The 19,344-nt window shown below is 42.3% G+C and overlaps 8 protein-coding genes across 8 annotated transcripts; 4 read left to right on the top strand and 4 right to left on the bottom strand.

Moving 5' to 3' along the window:
* Positions 1 to 5: 5 nt before the first annotated feature.
* EAF02_004915 (uncharacterized protein) lies at positions 6 to 1,614 on the top strand (the record flags this gene model as incomplete). Its single annotated transcript, XM_038900963.1, has 2 exons — positions 6 to 239; positions 430 to 1,614. 2 exons carry the CDS (start codon positions 6 to 8, stop codon positions 1,612 to 1,614), a joined length of 1,419 nt encoding a protein of 472 aa, XP_038759475.1.
* A 703-nt stretch (positions 1,615 to 2,317) lies between these two features.
* Positions 2,318 to 2,977, bottom strand: EAF02_004914 (uncharacterized protein; the record flags this gene model as incomplete). The annotated part of the gene is made up of 1 exon (XM_038900962.1): positions 2,318 to 2,977. The coding sequence occupies one exon, from the start codon at positions 2,975 to 2,977 to the stop codon at positions 2,318 to 2,320; it is 660 nt and encodes a 219-aa protein (XP_038759474.1).
* Positions 2,978 to 4,095: 1,118 nt separating this feature from the next.
* On the bottom strand, positions 4,096 to 5,710 carry EAF02_004913 (uncharacterized protein; the record flags this gene model as incomplete). The annotated part of the gene is made up of 2 exons (XM_038900961.1): positions 4,096 to 4,126; positions 4,488 to 5,710. 2 exons carry the CDS (start codon positions 5,708 to 5,710, stop codon positions 4,096 to 4,098), a joined length of 1,254 nt encoding a protein of 417 aa, XP_038759473.1.
* A 902-nt stretch (positions 5,711 to 6,612) lies between these two features.
* Positions 6,613 to 8,130, top strand: EAF02_004912 (uncharacterized protein; the record flags this gene model as incomplete). Its single annotated transcript, XM_038900960.1, has 2 exons — positions 6,613 to 6,655; positions 6,710 to 8,130. 2 exons carry the CDS (start codon positions 6,613 to 6,615, stop codon positions 8,128 to 8,130), a joined length of 1,464 nt encoding a protein of 487 aa, XP_038759472.1.
* Positions 8,131 to 9,259: 1,129 nt separating this feature from the next.
* Positions 9,260 to 10,435, top strand: EAF02_004911 (uncharacterized protein; the record flags this gene model as incomplete). The annotated part of the gene is made up of 1 exon (XM_038900959.1): positions 9,260 to 10,435. One exon carries the CDS (start codon positions 9,260 to 9,262, stop codon positions 10,433 to 10,435), a length of 1,176 nt encoding a protein of 391 aa, XP_038759471.1.
* Positions 10,436 to 11,115: 680 nt separating this feature from the next.
* On the bottom strand, positions 11,116 to 11,814 carry EAF02_004910 (uncharacterized protein; the record flags this gene model as incomplete). The annotated part of the gene is made up of 1 exon (XM_038900958.1): positions 11,116 to 11,814. The coding sequence occupies one exon, from the start codon at positions 11,812 to 11,814 to the stop codon at positions 11,116 to 11,118; it is 699 nt and encodes a 232-aa protein (XP_038759470.1).
* Positions 11,815 to 15,342: 3,528 nt separating this feature from the next.
* Positions 15,343 to 17,186, top strand: EAF02_004909 (uncharacterized protein; the record flags this gene model as incomplete). Its single annotated transcript, XM_038900957.1, has 6 exons — positions 15,343 to 15,821; positions 15,879 to 16,610; positions 16,667 to 16,834; positions 16,887 to 16,924; positions 16,972 to 17,108; positions 17,166 to 17,186. The coding sequence occupies 6 exons, from the start codon at positions 15,343 to 15,345 to the stop codon at positions 17,184 to 17,186; spliced, it is 1,575 nt and encodes a 524-aa protein (XP_038759469.1).
* A 337-nt stretch (positions 17,187 to 17,523) lies between these two features.
* On the bottom strand, positions 17,524 to 18,521 carry EAF02_004908 (uncharacterized protein; the record flags this gene model as incomplete). The annotated part of the gene is made up of 3 exons (XM_038900956.1): positions 17,524 to 17,845; positions 17,907 to 18,106; positions 18,228 to 18,521. The coding sequence occupies 3 exons, from the start codon at positions 18,519 to 18,521 to the stop codon at positions 17,524 to 17,526; spliced, it is 816 nt and encodes a 271-aa protein (XP_038759468.1).
* Between the last annotated feature and the right edge of the window lie 823 nt (positions 18,522 to 19,344).

The raw sequence follows: 19,344 nt of genomic DNA, 5'->3' as shown, positions 1-19,344 counted from the left end.
GATCAATGGCTCTTCACAGAGGGCAGAGCTTAAAGCCACTCATCTATTCTAGAAGGTCTCTCGCCCGAGGAAGAGGCGTATCGCAGAGCAAAAGGTGTTTCTTTCATGTCATCAATCGGGAATATGCTACATATCCCTATGACCACTGTGAGCGTCGCAAGTCTTTACTTTCATCGTTTCTATATGCGCAGAAGAAGCATGGTTTTAGACAAAAAGGGTTGCACCGGGATCATCACTATGTAAGTATTTGTTATCTAACTATTTTGGTTTTAATGAATCGTCTTTCTATGCCACATTTTCGATGTAGACTTTACCACGCTTTGAATCAAAATCGTAAGGCCATATACTATGATTTTGCTTGCTTGATTTCTGCTTGATTAGCTCTGTTATACAATCTCCGGCGCAATCAATACTAATTGATTTTATTAGGAAATTGCGGCGACAGCTTTATTTCTCGCGACAAAGACCGAAGAGACTATACGGGGAACTAAACAGTTCATTTTCTCCTGTATTAAGATTGCCCAGAAGAACCCGAAGCTTGAAGTTGATGCCAGCTCTAAAGAATATTGGCGATGGCGTGATAGCATTCTAATGTATGAGGAGCTTATGTTGGAGTTATTATGTTTCGACCTTTCTGCGACATCTCCGCTGAAATACCTCGTGGGTTTCTTTGAGGAATTTACAAAGGTGGGTGTCGAGTCTGCGATAATCAAAGAACTCAGGAATTATACATGGGCATTGATCTGCGATACCCACCATTCAATTCTAGGTCTCATAACAAGCCCTCGGATTATTGCAATCACAACTCTTCTATTCGCCGCGACTGCTAAAAAATGCGAAATTCCCCAGATAGAGGGTAAAGACTGGTGGGAGCATCTTGAGGGTACTGAAGCTCAAATTGTTGAAGCTGGACTAATATTGCATAAATTTCTAAGCAACAGTCCTTTTCAGATCACAGACCAAGACCAACCCGGAAATACGGCTGCCAAATACCTTCATGCTTCAAGTGGGAAAGAAGAGCAAAATGGGGCCGATACTTCTATAAAGTCTGAGCGTACTCAAAATCAAAATGGCAACGGCCACGTCCATGGGAATGGAACAAATGCTTCGGAGCACAATTCCCAGTCAGACCCTGAATCTCGTGACAGTCAGCCCAAAGAAAAGGTTGAAGATAGTCAGCCAGATAGCAAGCCATACACCTCAACGGCTGTTAATTCTCGACCTTCGCCTACCTCTGGAACAGATGATGCTCCTTTAAAAGCAGCCGCCAATGATCTTTCGAGTCATGACCAAATCACATCTACAAATGATGTTTCGTCAAATATCGATCCTGACATGATAGTCAGCCCAAAACGTAAGGCCGATGAACAAATAGAAGAAGTGCCGTTAGCGAAGCGAGCAAGAAGAGAAGACACTAGCTCCGAAACTATTGCAGCTTCAAACGATGGGAACACACTACCGGACGAAAGTCAAGATACTATACAAAATGACAAAGATGATGCACCCAAAGACAACGAACTTGACTCCGAGCTTGAATCCAAAACCGCTCTGGCGGCAACTGAGGCCGGGGCTGGTACAGAGGACCAGCAAGAAGAAGGAGAGGTGGAGCAATAACAATTCTAATCACGCTACTCGGCTCGACTTTGGTATTCTTGGGTCATTTCTTGTACTATTGGACTAGGGAAAGATATGGAGTTCATGGGACATACAATTTTTATCGAGGGAAAAGCCTCTCGTGGAGTTTGGTTCGAATGTGGGACAGGGCGGATGAGGTGTACAAATATTGGGCGGGTGGAGGAACATTACGCGAACAACATGAAAACATGAAGAGCCAAGTCTGTCAAGCAATTTTTATTGCCAGTGCGTTAATCACATGGCCCTGTATTGAGCCATTTCTAGAGACATACTACATAAGGTTATTACATTTATTGAAAGACTCTGCTCATACTCGTGGTACTCCTCAATATCCCAGTTCAAATTTGACAATCAAATCATCATTCGAACTTAGATACTTGGTGTCTCAATTCCTCTTGATCAAACGATACTTTGACGATGTCAACTCCTAATTAAGCGAACGCCTCCTCTCCATAGACCCTATGATACTCCGCAGCTAGACCTTTTGCGTCTTTCATATTCTTCAACATGGTCTCTGCCTCGCTCATATCAAAAACCTTTCGGCATTTACTGTCACGTTGATTATATGATGTGTGCCGTGCTTCATGAATCCTAAAGTCTTTCACCAAAAAAATCACACTGTATAAAACCAACCCACGTTTGTGATGATATTCCGTTTTGCGAAGTTTTCCTCGCATCCACGTTATCCCAAAACCAATTTTCCACTCTCAACCACCATTTCAGAGGGTAAATCCTTTAGCATATCTGACTCAATGGAAGGCACAGAACGTGTCCAATCAGGTCCGACAACAGGAGTATATGGGGGATATGGATCACCTTCGTTCTTCCGTCGAATATTTTTCCCATCATGACGCATTCCCAGAGCCAACCTCAAATTAAAAGCACGTACCAATTCTTCCACGATACATGCAACAATTGTATAACGAACCGGATCAGGATCTTGGGGATCCGGTATCGAACTTAGAGACCATTTCTTTATCCATTGACGCCAAAGGTATTCCGTCTCGCTACCTAACGGAACATAACCGCCCATCATCAAGATCTCATACATGCGGTAAACACAGCGGAGTGGAGTGTCACGAGCGTTCCAGACTTGAACATTGCGCAGAGTGGTACGATGCTTGTTGCGAATCTCGAACGATTTCTCGTTATGGGCGATGGCCGAAGGGGCAACAGGGTCAGATAGCGGAAAGTTCCACGACGGAAAGGGTATGAAAAGATGAAGAAGGGCTAAGTATGGGTGCGGATAGATATGTTGAAGACGAATGATGCTTCCGCGAAGCTCAAAGCGGGTACTGATCAGTTCGCTGAACCATTTTTCGATGTTATACTTTGTTCGCATCCACCAAGTTATTTTGAAACGAGGTTGACGACGACGACGACGCGGTGGATCTATGATCAGGTGCAGTTGATGATTGTGAAGATTACTGAAAACTACCTACGCGTAGTTATTTATGGCAGTTGCGCATGCGGGAGATGGGAATAAATGCAACCCGTGACTACCTAGGTACCCCGGGCCTATAGAGTTATGTGGCTAAGCGAGCTAGTAAGCCGTGGCTGATAGTTTTCATTCTTTGATATCGAGGCACGAATTTATAATCTCGTGGCTTCCCTAGTTCTTGCACACCAAACCCGATATCAATATTCGACATCCCATTTAGTGATAATAGTGATAGATAACGGAGACAGGAGTGGAAATAGAATAGAATAGACTTTGATATTTCGCTAGTAGTTTGTTCCGGTTCTGTTCGTTATGCTTTTCCTAAAATCAGATCATCTAGTTGAAAAAGAACTTGTGGAACCGAATTCAAATAGTCATTCTGACGGACACGTTGATCCTTGAGTTTGTTTCGACTTATAAATATATAGGAGTCTAAGCTCAAGAAAACGTTTCAGTTTTGAGCGCGTAGTCTTAAGATCAGATTTCTACATCAAGTTTCTCCATGATCATCGCCCATCGTTTGATCCTATGCACGTTGTAGTAATAAGCTAACATGTTTTTATTCTCACTGCAATCTAAATCTGGTTTCACCAGCCCTTATTGCACTGATTGAACATCCGTCACAATCACTGTTGCTATCCGAGCCAAGATTCCACGACTGCTAACCAATTAGAGCCGGGAGATGTAGTTGTGAATTGTGTTTTATTCGAACCATTCGTATAAATCTCTTCATTCAATTGTACTTGGATTAATATTATCCATAGTGAACAATAAAATGCGCCCTCACTATCTTAATATTTTAGACCTACACAGACAGACAAAACCAAGCGAATTGTGAAGCAACAGTATTTTTAGGTTATCTCCTGCACATCTTATGGCTCGATTAGGTGATTCGTTATCAGTTGTGATATTCGGAAGTTGGGAAGAGTTTCATAAGTTTCTGCAGTAACTTCTGCCCAATATGTATATGTCGCCGAAGCATAGTCGGGCAGCTGGTCTCGCTACTTGCTATCGTAAGGCTAAGGTTCTGTAATTCCCAGCTGTAGGTATCTGAATTATGTTCTCTTTGTGGTGCTAGCATTTATCTGTTGCAAAATTTTGTGGTTAAATTGAAGACATTCGTATCGCCATCCATATCGAAGATATCGTTGAGGACAAGGATTCCAATAGTCCAGGCTGCAAACCGATAATTAGAAGTGTTCAGTCCCGAAGAATAAAAGATTCAGATCATTCCGAGTACTTACTTAAACTTAATCGTCTGTCAGTGCTGTATTGTTCCAAACGTTGAGTGCTGAACTGCAATCTTCCAGTCCGGACTTTTGAACACCATGGGTTGAAAACACCTATCGCTACTGATAACTTCTAACCATCGAGACGCCACCTTTGAGACGCCGGATAAAGTTTTGTATACTTTTGCACATGTTGACCTGCTGGATAGTCTTTGGATTTATCTCGAGCTTTGTAGCTTTTAGGGTGGTCCCTCGCCCAGGCTGCCTCTTCATAATACATCCATTCTCGCTCAAGACCTTCCCAATCCTCAGTGAAACAAGAAGGGGCCGTTCTTCGTATCAATGCATAATCGATTTCAGGTTGCTTCCACGTATTATAATCGGGATCTCCGTGAAATTTCTTCCCGGAGATCGACTTCAATTTATCAAAGTCTTTTTGAATCCAATCCCTTAAAAAGTGGTAATCGTGTTGGTCATCGCCAGTGCCCCACCAGTAGGCATTTTTAATCTTCTCAAATTGTATTAATGCAGTTCCACAACTTCCACCATAGTGATAGTTATACTCATCAACATACTCAGGTCTGTATGATCCCGGATTCTCGCCAATCTCCTCATGAATCTCGTCACAACATCTCCATTTGTCAACCTTCTCAGGCAAAGCTTTCCGGACATCAATGCCTTTGTAGTAATTTTGTAATATCCACTCTGTGTGTTTCTCCTTCTCAGATCTCACAAGATCATCAAAATCTTCTTTCATAAAAGCCTCGACCCCGTCAAAGCTTCTCCAGATATTGTGGTAATGGCCAGGATCATGTGCCTCGAATTCATTGCCATCCCGCCAAGCACCCGAAGCTTGAGCAAGCACCACTTTTTGGAGTCCCGGTAATCGTGAAATCATCGCAGCCGGGGTACATTCCACCTTTCGTGTGCAGGGAAAGATAGATGAGTTCTCCCAGCAATCAAAGTCGATGGCAAGATATTTCAATTTCTCGCGACAATTCTGTACTTCCAATGCGTGGAGAAACCCAGTATTGTGCAAATGTCCAACTCTACTGCCGATGAATATCATATCTTTGTCCCAGTCCACCCACTGTCCAAAACACTTCGATCTCCTTTGCAAGGCAATATTTCTCGATTCGTGGTTTACTCGCGCCAGGGGAGGCTCAAAGCATCTCTTTTCGCAACCGCAAAATATCGCATGCCATTCAAAAGAAGTCGGGCGACCAGTGATTGTATAATGGTTTGGTATGTTGTGGACTTCGATGAGGCGACCGGGCCGTGAATCCTCAGCAGCGTTCCAAATCATGGTCCTCAATTCAATTGGTAGAAGGGAAAAGGCATGGAAAGTCGCAGGTGGTTGAGCAGCTGCGCGAGCCTCTTTTGCCATCTTCCTGGTTAAAACCATGATTGATTATTATTCAGTAAGACATTGGCTAAACAGATTTAAGTATTTGGGCAGGTCGAGGTGTCAAATAATTAAATCAATGAAACTATTATTGAAAAGTGTGGTTGTAATTCAAAGGTAGCAGTTAAATATAACGGTGACAATGAAAAGTTATTAGTCAGCAGCTGTTGAAAGGTAATGACCAATCAGAAGCCTGCATACCAAACTCTGTAACCTTCTAGGCACGTGCTAAACAACTACCTAATCAGCTAATCTAGGCTTGTCTGAACAATCCATGCCTACCCTCTCTTTGGTATTCAAGATCATATCAACCAATCGTTTCCTTAGATCAAGAATTTGATGGAGATAACTAGAATCTTTGGTTACACAATCAGTGCTGGTCTAATTCACACGAAGACTTTGATTATCAATAGTTTCATACTCTATCAAAGCAAGAACTTCACAAATTTATTAGTTGCTACAATACGTATTCTAAGCAACTACTCAATACCCATGTCCAATCGCCAAATCAAAGGGTTATCTAAAACACATTGACCCTTTCACCACATAAAGATGCTCGTTTCCTATCGCTTAGCAACTTTGACATACATAAGATAGACTCAAGCCAAAAACATTCCATACAAGTTCAGTAGTTTTCTAGGATCGTTTACCACAGACTGATTTCATAGCTATCCAATCCAGTTAATCAAAAATTTGACCCACTTGATGTCGATATAAGCTTCAAGATCGTCAAGGAACTTATCTGGATAGCTTCTCTAGTGTTGAGTATAACTAACTCTTGATGTGTCATTTCACACCAACCTAGTGCCATTTATTATGTATTTAAAACTCAAAAAATTTCTACGTATTCCGATTCTGACTCCATATTAATTATCATTTTCCTAACCTCATCTATTTCCATGATGAATGCTGTCAACAAGGTCAATCACAAGCTGGAGCATGATGGTAAGCATGATTTTCTGACATCGTTTATGATTCAACTACTAATGATAACCGCAGATATCATCATTGAATACTCCCACCATGAAGCCAAAGAGTTAAGTATTACACCAGGAGAAGACTCAAATGAGAACAATAAGTCCTCTACGACGCTTGCGGCTGAAGAAACCTCTTCTACAATATCAAAAGCACAAAGATCATCTACAAACTCTGAAGCCGAACCCAGATCCGGCGACGCATCACTATCAGCTTCTTCCAGTATTGCCAGTCTTGTACAAGTTTCGTATACAGAAAGACATCTAGAAACAGAGGATAAACCCGAAAATGCTTCACACTCAACTTCTATTTCGGTTCGAGAACCCCATGGGCCACCGTATAGTACTAGAAGCATGGATTTAGATCCCATCAATTCGTTTCATTTCGACAAGTTGCCCGCAGAGATTCAATATATGATAATTAAAGAATGTATCCCGGAACGCAATCGAATTCGTCATTTCTCAGTCAGCCTGGATTTCAATAATCAAATACTACTTAAAGAGGAGCCTGACAGAAAACACACATCAATTTTGTTTGTCTCAAGGGCAATTCGTAGAATTTATCTACAGCATCTGCCCGTGGTGCTGCCATCTCTCGACAAGAAGATTCCAATATGTATTCACCAAGATACGACTGTCGTTCTTAAGATGGAAGAGCCTGATCTTAGTAACATTAGGATATGCTACAAAGGGAAGATCCCAGCATGTTTCAGTGAAATTAGGTACCTCGCTGTTCCCCTACACCTCTTCTCCTTCTTTAACATTACAGCTGATGAGCGTAGTCGCGGTGACAGAATACAAGAGCTTGCAGTAGCTCACAACATTAGTTTCTTGAGCAGACTAATCTTTGCCTGTTCCAACTTGCGCCATTTAACCGCTGTTCAGCGTAACACAGCAGAGAGATGGTATCTCAGAGGGCTGAATTATCCAGGCACTCTAGTCGTTCCAAAGATATTCTCCTCTTTACTCAGATGGAACCTCGAATCTCTTGCCAATTTCCTCAACTTGCAACGAGCGATGACCCGTTATCGGAGCAAAGAGCTACTATGCGGTGTTATGGTTTTTACCTTTGGTAGCAGTGTCAACAAGATTTCGAACGGTCCTCACATTCCTCAGAATGAAATTGATACTCTTCTATATTATCGAATTGATAAGGGAAATGCGACCTGCATTGCCTACCTCGACATAGAGTCCTTCATCGGCAAATACTGTTACTCACCACCTCATTCGGATGAACTTCCGGTACATCTCCTTAATGAGAGGGGTCGAACTGCATTTCGAGCCGTTTTCCGCAGATTAGTTACTCGGTGGATGGATAAATACTTCAATTCCAATGTGAATATCGAGGATGCCAAACATGGCAGAGAGATTCTAGAGCTCGTGGAAGATGCATTTGAGCAGCACATGAGATCCAATCCAGGTGAGGTGGATCTATTCAGGCATTGATGTCAAAAATATAACGGGTTGTCGAATCTTAAAGTATTCTCGGCGTGCAGCCATTCAATATACGACTTTATCGGCACCCAGATATTTTTAGACCAGACTTCCGGTAGTCAACTGTAGCTGCTTCTGGGACTCAAATTCCACGGAATCACTAAAATATACATATATATTAAGATCTGAAAGCGATAATATAGATATAAATGTTTAGGGTGTTTATTACCAAGATATAACTTTGAAGCTATGAGGCAAATGAATTAGAATAATACATCCCTTGAATACATATAAGAGCATTTTTCATCATTTAGCTATGATCTGAGTGATGTTAAGATTACAATAATGTGTATACGTGCTCTTTTTACCCTGATCTTCCATTACAACTAGTCACTGGTTTGATACGTGTGCATTCGGCTGAAATAGATCTTAAACTCAAAATCGATCTCATGGTAAGTAAAATTTGCATACTAGGTAGGTAGTCACATCTGTCACTTCCCCATATCATTGTCTAAATAAGTCATACCACCTACTATATTAGTACATCCCAGAAGAGCAAAGATCACTAGAACCACGCACCAAAGCATACAAAATCTCATTTGAAGCGTGACAATGCTTAGTCATTTTCACAAAGGGGGTATAATAGACTAAACCTCTCGATGATGATATCAGACAACCTAATTTAGTAAGCCATTAGTACTACACTATATATACTATTGAAATCTCCCACACAAATCAATTTTTCAATTCTTCATCTAATTTTTCTTGACTTTGAGTTTCTCATGATTTTATATATGCTTTCTTAATACTTCAATACTTTCTCTTCTCATAACTACTATTCATACTAATTTCTAATAAATTCTTATTATTCTCTTAACATCTCTCTTCACATCTCTCTTCACATCTCTCTTCACATCTCTCTTCACATCTCTCTTCACATCTCTCTTCACATCTCTCTTCACATCTCTCTTCACATCTCTCTTCACATCTCTCTTCACATCTCTCTTCACATCTCTCTTCACATCTCTCTTCACATCTCTCTTCACATATCTTCCATAGTTCTTACAGAACAACATTTTTTTCGAATCTCTATTCTTCTCATTTAACAACTATCTCAAATACCTTCTTCATATATCCAAAAATGGGTCCCCTCAAGGTCACATACAAGGTGCACAGCTCGAGACTTAGCTTTTCCCCAGAGAAAACCAAGTCGAAATTCAACATCAAATCAAAGGAAATAGTCTCGAAGGTCAAATCCTCAAAATTTCTATCGAAGATCAAGACACTTATGAAGAGGGAAAAGGTAGTTTTTGGACCAATGACCTGGATGGAAAGTTGGATGGACAATTGGAAAGACAACACTCCTGTCATATCGGCTTCTAAGGAGTTTTATGGACTTCCACAAGGTGTTATCGAACTCTTGTGGACCTATATCATTGAAAGCGATGAGAAGACGCAAAGCTATGTTATGAAGCCAAGTCTGATGGAGAGTGTGTATCATTATGAGCATTGTACAGACATTACAGATGAAGGATTCAAGGTTAATATGACTGGAGCTCGTACCTTACTGCGAATCGATAGCTTCTCTCGTTCACTTGCACTAAAGAAATTTCGTGGAACTCTTCCTATTTTCTACGTGCCATTTAAGGATAACGGAATCCTTCGTTTCGATCCAAAAAGAGACATCATCCACATACAGGATTTTCACCATCTCGCTTTCCAAATGACCCCAACGGCTGGAATGGGTCTAATGCTCGATTTGGAGTATTATTATCTTGCTGATGACACTGCTTTGGAACTTTTGAAATTTCATCCAAAATTTCGTTATGTCAGAAGGCGCATATGGATGGAACATATAGCGAATCACATTTATGATTTACTCTTTATGTTCAAATATTGTAAAGAATCCGTAAAATCCTGTCAGCTAGCTCGGCTCTTGAAGATATTAAAGAACAGACACGAATTGCCTTGCTCTATATGGGATCATTCTACATCGATACAGAATCTTGTCATTGATAACCTCTCCATATTTACATGTGCACTCATCATCTGTAAATCAATGGCCTTGGTAAATGCCAATACTGTCGGCGCCGTCAGGATGCCTGAATTTACAGCTGGATTTGGGCCCGTATCAAAGCTCTTCAAATCCTTGCGCGAAGTTGGTAATGTCGAAAATCTTCGCTTTGGCATAGGTGGTGAATGGCACAAACTTTCTGATGACAAACTTTTTAATAAGGTACTGGAGGAGGAACCAGGTCTAATTGAATTTGCTTTAGAAAATCTCGATGGCTTCACCAATGGATTCTACATTGGTTGAAATCAATGCGACGGTCTAATACGATCTATGGTAGCAAATGGACTTATTGTAATGGATAGCTGGAATGAACGGATAGTGGAAGAGAGAAGAAGTGGGCGAGAGGAGACGGACAGGGAAAGGGACTTGGGAGATGAAATATGAATGATGGAGAATGGGGCAAATAGGCATGTTGGCTACGGCGCTCTGGGTATGGCAGTGGAAACCTCTAATCCTCGCTGAATTTCTTCTTCAGTTTTTAAATTAAAAAAACCAGCATGTCTTCGACTTCGCATAATAAGCAGGAAATCTTGGGGTTTCGTTCATTCTGGACCACAGGACCATCTGTACGCAAAAGCTGTCGACTACCTACTTCACTAGAAGAAATGCGAGGAATATGCAGGTCATATATTCACATACACACATCGCTTGACAAAGTAGCAAAACCTTTTATTATTATTACTGTGCTATGTATTAGCCGCATCCATCAATTATAAACGTTACAATCCGCGTTGCAAAGATTTGCACACATATATGAGTGGAGATCAACCATCAACCATCAACCGCCATTCCCATAGATGACTTCCCGAACCACAATAAGCCGAATCAAACCGCAAATCCGAAAGTCGTAATCGCAATAACCATTTCTCCCTCAATACACCATATCTCTCTCCCTCCATTCGTTTCCATCTCCACCTTCACTCCTACTCAAACTCTCTCGGATCCAACCTCTCGGTCCCCCTCCTCCACTCCCTCAACGCCCACTCCGGCGCCTCCACCCTATTATAAATCCTCGTTCCCTGACCACTTGCAGCCCACACGCCTCTCAAATACCACGGCCACTGCGCCGGAAAATAACCCTGCAAATCCACCCAGTCCAGTCCCCGGAACCTGGCGATCGCCCATATGAATCCGAGACATTCACCTACGCCTCTTCGATACCCATGGGTATCGCGTCCGCTCATATCGGCGTTGAAAATTATGGTGAGGGAGCGGAGAGAGGGGGTCGAGTGGGAAAGACGCTGGAGCAGTGTCACCCAGGAGTGTAGTTCGGCAAATGTGGAGGCGTCGCCGAGGGAATCGCCGAGGGTGTCGTTGAGGTGGGGGAGAGAGGTGATGCGGCCCAGGTGGGGAGAGGGAGCGAGGACTAGGTGGGTGATGCTGGAGGGGGGGAGTTGGTCGAGAAAGGTGGTGAAGGTCAGGGGGTTGGTGATGGTGTAGTGCGTATTTTGAGTCGGGGTCGGATTTGGATTTGGAGGCGAGGTGTTCGGTGTGGTTGATGGAGCTGGATTCATGGTTGAGGTTGTAAGTGGTTGTGGATGGTAGGGTTGGAGAGTGAGTTTGGAGATGCTGGCGGTGAGGATTTGGTCTGGGGAAAAAGAGGAAGAAGAGGAGGAAGCCATCCCGACTATTTCAAAGAGGAGTAGGGGTCTTGGTACGGTGTTGAAATAGTTGGTAATAATGAATAGATCGTGATCCTAATACCACCGTTTTCCTTGTGGAGGCGCAGAGTGAATCTTTCGTACTTTTCTTTGCCGAATTTGAAAGATGGAAGATTCGATGGAGATTTTCGTTGAGAATTCCTTTCCAGATACATAGAATACAACTTCAGTTAGACTCAATCGTATTCCATAGTTCAAATCAAACTATTGAATGTCGTTGTCTTTGAGTCCTTTAGCCTGAGTATATATGAAAAAACTACAGGTCGAGCAGAGTATAAATCAAGTCGGAGACATTGTTGTTGAGATAATTGAGTCGATATCTTTGCTAGAACCTCCCATCTGTTCGACTCCGAATTCACTTTTAAATTTTTCAATGTGCGAATTCTACAAATAATCAAAGGAGTATTCAATTCTTTGAATCAGTAACTCTAATCGACTCCATAGATAACAAAGTTCAGAAATTTGCCAAGTAATCACTCAGTCTTAAAGATGAACTCGGATAATCTGCCTTTGAATCTTTCTCTTGTCTAGTTTGACCTATTGCAACTCTTTCTTATAGCATAAAACTGACATGCTGTATAGTGTTCAATTTCTGATCTGTCTGATAGGTATTGTTTGCTATTTGGTCAGAATAATGACTGGCTTTTTTTCAGCCTACACACATACATATAATCCAACATCTGAAGCTCACAGCTGGGAATCTATATGAATGGAAACTTCTCTTGCGACAGCATACAAAGCGAGAACCCAACTTCTCATGTTTAGGAAATAGCAATCTAGCCTTGAATCTTAAAGAAGTCTAACGAAGAACCAATGTGAAAAATTTGTTAAGGAAGATCTAGAATATGAGATACATGCAGTTCTTCTTTCTCTTCTTCCGACATCACATTGACTGAGAAACATTGCAACGTTATAGGAAGAAACTCTCATTTGCAGACTTCAATAAGACCATATCCCTATTGATGTGCAGCTGAAATACCAGCACGTTATAGATATCATCTTCGCGCGAGCGGCTGATTTGTTGGTACTAGTAGAGGTGTAAGAGTCTTCCTCAGTGCTGCAGTTATTGAACTCGGTGCTCTCATGACTGATATTGCCATATATTTACTGTTGATAAGTTCCCACGTACAAATCTGTGTTGTCTTGACAAGCCTGTCTGGGGTCTTTAAGTAATAAGTTCTCCTGGCGGTTCAACCAAACTGGCGTTCCTCATAGTTGCTCTCATTCTCATGTACAGCTTGGCTGTAACCTTGACTGCAGAGTCGGCGACCATACTTATCCTTGATGAATAGACTCTGGATTCGTCCCTTGGGTATTCGGCACGGTTAGATTCGCGGTCTTCATTGCGTAATTCTATGGACTCTTGTACCTCGATGACTTCGACGAGGAAAATCGTGATATTGAGGTAGCTACTTCATTGACAGAGGTACAACTAGAATGGGAGACATTTCTTCTGGTTGATTCGGGGAGAAGATCCAGACTGGTGATGTTGCTTGTGGACTCTTTTTCGTTCTGGCAACTGTGGAGCAATGCAGTACGGAGGCTGCCGTTGAAACATAGCCCTTCATCAATTCTTGGTTGTGCAGGCTCTCAGCGAAAGATCATCGAAAACTTTGGGATGTTCAATTTCTTCTTCACCAATACCTACTAATAAGTACGTCTCTTGAAATATTCCATTTGACATTGACTGAGGTATCTGAAATATATGTGGAGGTTACCCCACAGCCCCACCATTACACTCATTTTCCGCAGATAAAATGTGGTATATATAATTTGATATCAGCTTCTTCGTCATTAAAGTTGGCACTTTGGCGGAGTGGTTAACGCGATGCCCTGCTATTGTACCAGTATAAAGTCAGGCATTTCCCTCGGGAGCGAGTGTTCGAATCACTCAGGTGTCGTTTTACTTTTTCTTTGGACTTTTCAAATGCAATTACTCTTTCCTGTAATTTTGCTACTTGCAATTATTGATGTATAGATGAGACAACATGAGTTATGTAGTTCTGCTTTTATCACCCACTCATTGCATGTGTAGATAAAGTGTCAAAAATCAAATAAAGGAGCGACGTTTCCAAGGTTGCTTTGGATAGTAATAAATTTAGTCTTTTTCCTACTAAGAACACACCTTGTACGCAAAAAGTGATCATGCAGACGCGTCTAGATACACGCCCTCTAACTTATTTAATAAAGTACTGATTATTTTGATATCTCGAGAATCTGACAGAATTATTCTCATTTATCATGCATGTATTCTTGATTAATTATACACTCAAGAAATCTAGTTCTTTATTTTATCGTAAAAACTGGGGTTCCTATATTATTATTCATATTACTCCCTCTTAAAAGAAAGAACTCCGTGTCGAGGGAAGACCTTAGTTCTGTGATCCCGCTCCTGGGGTCTTGTACTCACTCCCCAAGGCTTCCAGAAAAGCTTCGCTTCACACTGACAGTTTCACAGGTGATCACAGGACACATTTGTTGCAACCGGACAAGAATGAGTAGGTAATTAATCGAGAATATCGACCTCTTCGTCGACAATCTGATATCAGAATCTCTTCTCACCAATCCTTCGAAAACGTGGTTTTTATATGATACAGTCTCGGATGCGCTCTTCATCATGAGCTTCGAATCTGACAGTTCAGCTGACAGAATCGATATCATGTGTCGTTGGCTGTCATTCGATTTTCTTTCTTGCGATACTTCGTTATCGTTGGACTCCCTAGAAGCTTCCTCTCTTCCACAACCATTCCATCATTTCTATCGACAAGTTGCTCGTGGAGATTATATGTCTTATTTGCTCGTATCCCAGGATGAATTGTGACCAGAACACACTAGGTCAATTGACATGGGGCTGACATGTAAGGAATGAAGCTAGCTGAAATGTTTCACGTGCATAATATAATTCTCCGGCCAATGGGGAACCCACGGACAACCTCAATATGAACAAACTGCAACAAAGTTTGGATGAAACGTTCTTGTTGCGTTGCCCTGTGTCTTATCTCTACATATGCAAACTTTAACTCTACGACCCCCTACTCGTAATTTTATGTACGAAGTAGTCCATGTCGATGCAATGATATTGATAAGGTTTTGAGGGTTCAATTTCTTATCTTTAGCGCACCTTCACACTCATCTTCTGGTCAAAAGTGGGTGATTAATGGAACAAACTGCCACAATAGGACATTCCATACAATCCCGTCAGAGTAGAGGTCAAATTCTCTCTGAAGTATAAAGGATTCATCTCTCTAGACGCAACACTCCTCGGCAATCCCACATCCATGAAATGCTAATTAGATGCTAATTAGAGCACTTTCACAAACTCTATTTCTCGGAGATTATCGGTCTTCGGATTACACACGCGATACCACTCTCTCAGAGAACTTGGGTCGGTGACAGCTCTAAGGGGACTCACTATTGTGAAGCCTCGTGACATCACTTCCCAACAAACCCGATAGCTGTCAGACGAACACTGGATTCCAAAACGAGATTATGAATATCCCAAAGATTGACGATATTTCGTCGTCCAATGTCACCATCTACGAGTCGGACATTATCCCACATGCAACGAGTCAAAATGGCGGTGAAAATCACGATATGCGCCGTAAATTCACTCTCTGGTCAATACTGGGAGAAGGGTTCTCTCTCACAAACTCATGGTTTGGAATTTCGAGTGCTTTAATCACTGGCATAGATTCTGGCGGCCCTGCCCTGTTTGTGTATGGAATACCTCTCGTTGCCTTCGTGAGTATTTTTGTAGGATGCTCGTTATCAGAATTAGCCAGTGCAATGCCAAATGCTGCAGGACAACATTTTTGGGTCATGGAACTGGCTCCCAAGAAATATGCCAGGCCTTTGTCATTTGTGACTGGATACTGTGCATGGGCTGGGTCCTTGTTTGCATCAGCCAGTGTATCATTGGCAGTCGCATCAGCGGCAGTTGGATGTTGGCAATTAAATCACTCGGATTTGTGAGTTCTCCAGGCCCAGTCTGTCTTAAGTTCAGTCATATACTAACTCGTTAATAGTATTATCCATGAACTGCACATCTTTATTGCGTATCAAGTAGTCAATCTATTTACTTTTCTATTCAATTGCTACGGTAAAATATTGCCGACACTTGGGACCATTACTCTTTATATGTCTTTGATTTCCTTTGGGATTATTCTTTTTTTTGTGCCATCACAAGCCCCAACGCATCAAGACATTAAATTTGTCTTCGCAACCTTCATTAACAATACGGGTTGGTCAAACAATGGTATTGCTTTCATTGTCGGCCTCGTAAACGCAAATTGGGCATTTTCTTGCCTTGATAGCGCTGTGCACCTAGCAGAAGAAGCTCATCAACCAGAAGTAGTAATCCCAATATCAATCATGGCTACCATAGCAATTGGATTTACGACTGCGTGGTTTTTCGTTATTGCGATGTTCTTCAGTCTCAACAACTTTGATGCTGTTATCGGAACGCTTACAAAAGTGCCGATTCTGGAGTTGTTCTATCAGTCAGTCGGAAATCGATCTGCTGCAATATTCCTCGAGTCTCTTATCATGGCAACAGGAATTGGTTGTCTGATTGCATGTCATACTTTGCAATCCCGACTTTGCTGGACTTTTGCTCGAGATGGAGGTGTTCCATTTCACCCATCTCTAGCCAAGATTGATACTACTTTAGATGTCCCATTTCGAGCACACGCCATGAGCACAACAGTCGTTGCTATACTTGGATTTCTATATTTACTATCAACAACTGCTTTCAATAGGCGAGTTCTACACAATACCGTGCATAAGTAGTGCTCAGTTCTAACACATTCCACAGCATGATCATTGGCTGTATTGTCCTCCCGTATATATCTTACAGCATCCCTCTTCTATGCTTGCTTCATAAGGGTCGCGATAAAATCTCACATGGACCCTTTTGGCTTGGTAAGTTTGGCTATATTGCCAACCTAGTGACAATCGTTTGGACATTGTTTGCACTCGTCATGTAAGTCATCCATTCTATCTTATCTGGGAAATATTAACATTATATCTTGCAGGTTCTCATTTCCAATACATCTTCCGGTGACCGCATCTAGTAAGTATTCATAATAGCGTCATGGCGATTCGAGCTTATAATCATAGATATGAATTACATCAGTATTATTTACTGTATCTTAGCTTGTGTCATTGGCATAGATTGGATTTCTCGAGGTCGATTACAGTATCGATACAAATTCTACGAAGAGTCGCAAATGGATTATGAGAGCGAGGAGTCACTGGTGAGATATTCCCACGGCAGTATCATAGTTTTGTACATTTTTGCTAATAATGAATAGTTACACAATCATTCCTCTTGAATGTTGATGGATTGCAAATCTCAATGATTCAAGAGCCTCGAGATCTAGACTTTATTGTAAACGAGGATTGGAAACAATATCCAGTGCCTCTTGATACATCGAAGTTGTGCTTTTAGGGCCTTTCGGCATCATCCAAACTTCAATCATGATTCCAAGGTGGCCGATTCTCACTAAAAGTATGTAAAATTGGGACAGCACAATAAAATTCCTTAGACTAAGCCTAACTCATCATACTATAGCTGCTCCACCACCCATCCCTATCCTACCTTCCATGCTACCAACTTTTGCCCGCCCATATTCCTCCTCTTAACATCCCACTATATCATCTTCTCCATATTTACAAACTGGTCCAGAGGTTGGAGTTGATGTAAGTAACATAGTTACCAACTCTGGCGTAGACACCAGCGTAACCAGCCTCAGCACAACCTTGACCCCAGGAGACAGTACCCTCCAAAACACCAGTGGCAGCATCGATGATTGGTCCACCAGAGTCGCCAGAGCAGGAATCCTTGCCACCTGCAGCATATCCCGCACACCACATGTTGGTGGTAACGGAAGATGTACCATACTCAGCTTGGCAAGAAGCACGGGAGATAACTGGAACCGAGACCTTTCTCAAAGTTGATGGCAATGTAGATCCGTTCTCAGTCAAAAGACCCCTATTTACAAATTAGTGCTCTTTCTACAGACAAACTTTGCTGAAGCTTCGGAAACACTTACCATCCTGCAACGGTGGTGGTAGAACCAACAACGGGATCGGAGCCTTGAGCGGGCAACTTGGCGTAGCCGATGGTGGAGCTGGCTGGGAGAGCAGTCGACAAATGCCAGAGCGCAATGTCGTTGTTGGTGGTGGAGGAACTGTAGGATGGGTGGACTACAACCTTGCTAACACCAACTTGGGTTCCGCCGGATGCCCAGGTCTATACAAATGTCAGTTTACGTGTACCTAAAAGTACGAAATGTAGATTTTCGGAGTGATTCGAATAGATGCTCTCTTGAATCTTGCGTTTGATAAAGTACAGATGAAAGATAAGAACGTACCAAAGTTCCAGCACGAACTTTAACTGAGGAAGCCGAGTAGCTGACAGAGCAATGGGCTGCAGTGAGAACGGTGTAGGCGTTGAGCAAGACACCACCACAGAAGTGAGAGCCACTGTTGGACAAGCTGACAATGTAGGGGAATTCACCAAGAGCAGCGGTGGTTCCTCCGACAATATCTGGAGTTCCTACGAGAGTAGTAGCACGGTTTTCGAGCTCAGCTCCGGTTGGAAGGGCAGCAGCCAATGAAAGGATGGGCATCGCAAGAGCGAGCGCGAAGTTGAGAATTGGTGCCATTGCGAAGGTGCGGTGGTACAGAGTCGTACAGTGTTAGGAGGATACTGGAGATGGAGGAGTGGATTGGAAGTGCTGATGAGACTGAGAGAGTGGTGATGGCTTCAGATTTATATTCATGAGAAGGTCGATTTGTGGATCCTCAAATCCAAAGATTTGAGAATTATCACTTTCCTTTTTTGGGGTCCTCAATAGCTTCATGTTGTCAGTTGAAGAAGACAGCTTATCTCCTTCTTAATTTATGGGGTGGTGGCTCGGCGAGGGGGAGATTGATATCGTGGTTCAAGTCAGTACCACATCTTATCACCCCAAAGAAGAAGGCGACGGGATATAACAGATCTCCATGCTCAACTCCCGATGTAGCCTTGTGGAGAGCGCGTAAGTTGTAGCCTATAGAATGGTAGATGCGGGGATGAAGATACTCACCATAAGGTTATCTATAGGAAGGGAATAAAATCACTGGTCTGCTATGCTATTCTTAGATGTACTTACATATCTGCCCCTCTCTTCTATAGACTACATCCCAGAACCCAAACAAATCCAATTCGATCTACCTCCCATCCAATCAGCCAAAAAATATATCCCGTTACCATTATCTCAACTAACGTTCCAACCCAATTTCGTCCATAAACACACTATCACATGCATTTCCCAAATCTCTCCTCTGCCTTCTCCCCCCTCAAAATCCCACCACTCAAATATCCACAAACGCATCCAACCCATCCATCCACCTTCCCTCTCTCACATCCCCTTCCCAATCTCCCCTCCCTTCCAAGTTCCAAACCCCAACCCATCCCTACCCTAACCCTCCATACTACCTTCCAAT

This window comes from Botrytis sinoallii (genome assembly GCF_014898435.1).
Source record: "Botrytis sinoallii strain Bc 23 chromosome Unknown BSIN_007, whole genome shotgun sequence".
In the NCBI taxonomy this organism is placed as follows: Eukaryota; Fungi; Ascomycota; class Leotiomycetes; order Helotiales; family Sclerotiniaceae; genus Botrytis; species Botrytis sinoallii.
This window is presented reverse-complemented; position numbering and strand designations above follow the sequence as displayed.